Source organism: Limulus polyphemus, unplaced genomic scaffold (assembly GCF_000517525.1).
Source record: "Limulus polyphemus unplaced genomic scaffold, Limulus_polyphemus-2.1.2 Scaffold46, whole genome shotgun sequence".
Taxonomy (NCBI): Eukaryota; Metazoa; Arthropoda; class Merostomata; order Xiphosura; family Limulidae; genus Limulus; species Limulus polyphemus.
This window is the reverse complement of record NW_013665656.1, coordinates 767,310-770,786: the sequence shown is the minus strand read 5'-3', so window position 1 is coordinate 770,786 and position 3,477 is coordinate 767,310. Positions and strand designations below refer to the sequence as shown.

Sequence of the window (3,477 nt, the reverse complement as noted above, 5' to 3'; positions counted from 1 at the left end):
ACTTAGTGTATAGCAAGCACCTTGACTCTATACAAAAACCACCTAAATATTGTAACATAATACGGATGACAAATAAACACAATATTGACAAACTGTTACCAAATTGTCCTTGCACTTAGTGTATAGCAAGCACCTTGACTCTATACAAAAACCACCTAAATATTGTAACATAATACGGATGACAAATAAACACAATACTGACAAACTGTTATCAAATTGTCCTTGCACTAGTGTATAGTACCGCGACTCTATACAAAAACCGCCTAAATAGATTGGCATACCTGACCGTAATTATTTAATCATTCTCAGAATATTGCTGAAACAACGGCCCGTGACTCGTCTGTACAGATGCACAAACATAAATAACTCGTGATATATGGCTTCCCTTTCAACCAATCAAAACATGGAACTTACCGGAGAGAAAGGCGAATCTTCTCTTCAAGATCTCGACAATTTGAGCAGCCTCTTGAACTGTAATAATGAAACAATACGTGTACGTTACGGTTCAGGTAAGATAACACGAGAATGTATTATATGGCATATGTGGACTCGGCCGAAACGTTTACGTCATTTAATTAGCAATAAATAGCAGCTTTCTCTGTTTCTACATGCTTCTTTGATGACAAATTACAACAACACCTAGGTTGTTCCATGGGTTTGCGTCTACATGTTAAATTGTTAGAAAGCTATGAATAAAAAAATAACTATTCAAAATCAATTCAAAATTTGATTAACATTAAATATTGTAATATTGTCTGTTTTGGTTTATTTTTCAGCATTGTAAACAGAAACATATCATTACATTTATAAAATGTCTTAACTACACGGTTGAGTACTTTTGTAACGTGTTCTATTGTTAGGCGGATTCTTTTGGATTATTTAGCAAAAGTAATGCCAAGTCCAGTCCACGTAAGGGTAATGAATAAATTCATTTTTCAATATTGTTTGCTATTGTTTATTGTAGTCATAAGTTCACAAACAACGTTTCAACAGAAATTCCAAGACTAATAGTACGTATGCCTAATTTATAAACTTACTGAATGGACGCGATAATTTTCACTACTAACATTGAACTGAATCTCTGATTACTCATTGATTTTTCACTAATTAGTTCATATCGTACCCTTGTTTTCTGATACTGCGCGAAACTTCCAAATTATTAACTTTCGTGAAACTTTTAGATATTGTGTCATTAGCCATCTAGCAAATATCTAACTTCAGCATTAAAACTATAGTTTACAGCAGTACTTTACATCAAAACGATTTTATATAAGCAAATCAGCAAGTCACGTAACAATTACTGCTGATATAAAGTCATAGAGGAACGAAATGTATCAAAAGTACATTTTGATATGATTTGGTGTTTATTGGGTAGTGTGATGCCACTGAAAATTGATCGCTTTTAGGAAGGGTATGTACTTAGATCGGGGAATTAGAATTTCCAAGATAGGGACATTCCTGCTTGATGGTATTGGAAAACAAAGAAATATGTACCAATTTGGGCATCAGGACCTTTTAGAAAGAGACTTGCGATAAGTCGTACCTCAGCCGTGTAAACAAAGTGCAGCTTCTTGTAACAAGTGAAAATCCTCGAACACAAAGATCAGTGACAAGAACCGCTCACGTGTCTGGGTTTGCAACATAATGAATAAAGAACTCCTTCTGAAAAAGTGACACAAGTCACGTGTACATAAATTGTTTCCACTACATATCCGCTCAACTGTGCATACCTCAAAAAGCTGGAGATTGAAACTAGTAATCATGCTATTCCATACAAAGACATACTCGTCATGTTGCTGGATGAAGCGCCTGTAGATTTTTGTAGAGACAAACTGCTCTCATAGATTAGATCAACTGTGAAAACCATGTTGGAAGGAATGGTGTGTTTTGGATATGAAAACCTTATAACGGAGCCTTTTCCAATAGAAACTATGCTATAGCTCTGTTGTCAAGATGCACGGTCGTTACACATCATGTCATCACTCCTAGAAACAATATCATTTCATTTGAAGTTTTTGTGCATGCAAGGGTTATAAGACTTATTTGATTTTCGTTAAAATAAGTAATCAACAGCAAGATGTAAGTTTACAAAATTCTCTCATGTATATGAAAGTTAATGTTTTAAAATACCCGAGATTTAAACACCCAGGACTTTCAAACCTACAGTATAGAATAGTCTCAAACATACAAAACCTTTAACACACTTAGAGAAGGTACCTCCGCCTGAGCTGAAGGGTTAACCCCTTTGTTACTTCTAATAAGTCACATTCTAGGTGTTGTGATTCCACAAAACCCATTTTTTACCAACAAGACCCTTTCCTTTTAAGGTCGAGTTTCAGGGTTGTCAGATGACCACTAGCTGAGCACCAACTTTTCTGTAGTAGTAATTACCTTTGGGTATATGTGTGTTCCAGGATAGAGTCGATACTTCTCATCAAGTGCTCTACCACCTAAGATATATGATTACCCCTAGCTACTGTTAATGAAGCACTTTTTAACTATTCAAATCACCTGGATACCATGTCCTCAAACATATGAAACATAAATATTTTAAACACGCTAGACTTAGATACTCTTAAACATACAAGATTTAAGACTTTAAACGCCCTCAAACACACGAAATGTAAGGGTTTAGAAACTCTCAAAATACACTATATTTAGGTTTAATGTTTTTGCACACACTAGAGTACTTGTTATTTTCAGAGAAGCAAAACATAATTTCATGCTTACGAGGCTTGTAATTTTCAAAAACACAGGCTAGGAAAGTTTTTAAATATAAAGGGGCCTGACACCTTTCAAACACACTAGTTTTAAATACCTAAAATACTCTCAAATTTAACACTTTCATATAAACAACACTTAAGTAATCTAAAACACACAAAATTTTATTAAAATTATCAAATACGCGAACTGTAATACTTTATACTGTAAGACTGTAAACAAGTTTAAGAGATTCAAATATGAACATAAAGTGTCTTGGAAAGTAAAATCAAGTACAATATAATTATCATTATGTTTGAATACACCGGAAATGAATTGGTAAGATCACTAACAAAAGACAATTAAAATGTATGTAGAAAATGTTCTGAAACAAATAAAATTACTTCAAGGTTAATATGACACATTATTTCAGAATGTTATGCTACTGTGGAGATGGCACCATTTTTTGTCACCATGGTATATCAAGGCTTTTTGTTATTTTATTTTAAAGTCTGTTCTCTACGTTGTTGTTGTTCAAGCAAAGCCACATTGGGCTATCTGCTGTGTTCACCGCGGGGAATCGAACCCCAGTTTTTAGCATTTTAAGTCCATATATTTACTACTGTCCCACCGGGGGACTTCTGTCCTCTAGAAAATGTATTATTTATGGATAATTTCAGTCCAGAATGGTATTACGGCGAGTTTCTTTTTAGGATTTTTTTGTTTGTTTTTTAGAGTTCGCGCAAAGCTACACGAGGGCTATCTGCGCTAGCTGTC

The 3,477-nt window shown here is 34.3% G+C and overlaps 1 protein-coding gene across 1 annotated transcript in view; it reads right to left on the bottom strand.

Annotated features, from left to right (window-relative positions):
• LOC106462582 (titin-like) overlaps nt 1-3,477 on the bottom strand; it is a 454,586-nt gene that overhangs the window by 448,484 nt on the left and 2,625 nt on the right. The window contains 1 exon segment of the mRNA XM_022390129.1: nt 415-471. Coding sequence (XP_022245837.1) covers nt 415-471 — 57 coding nt within the window.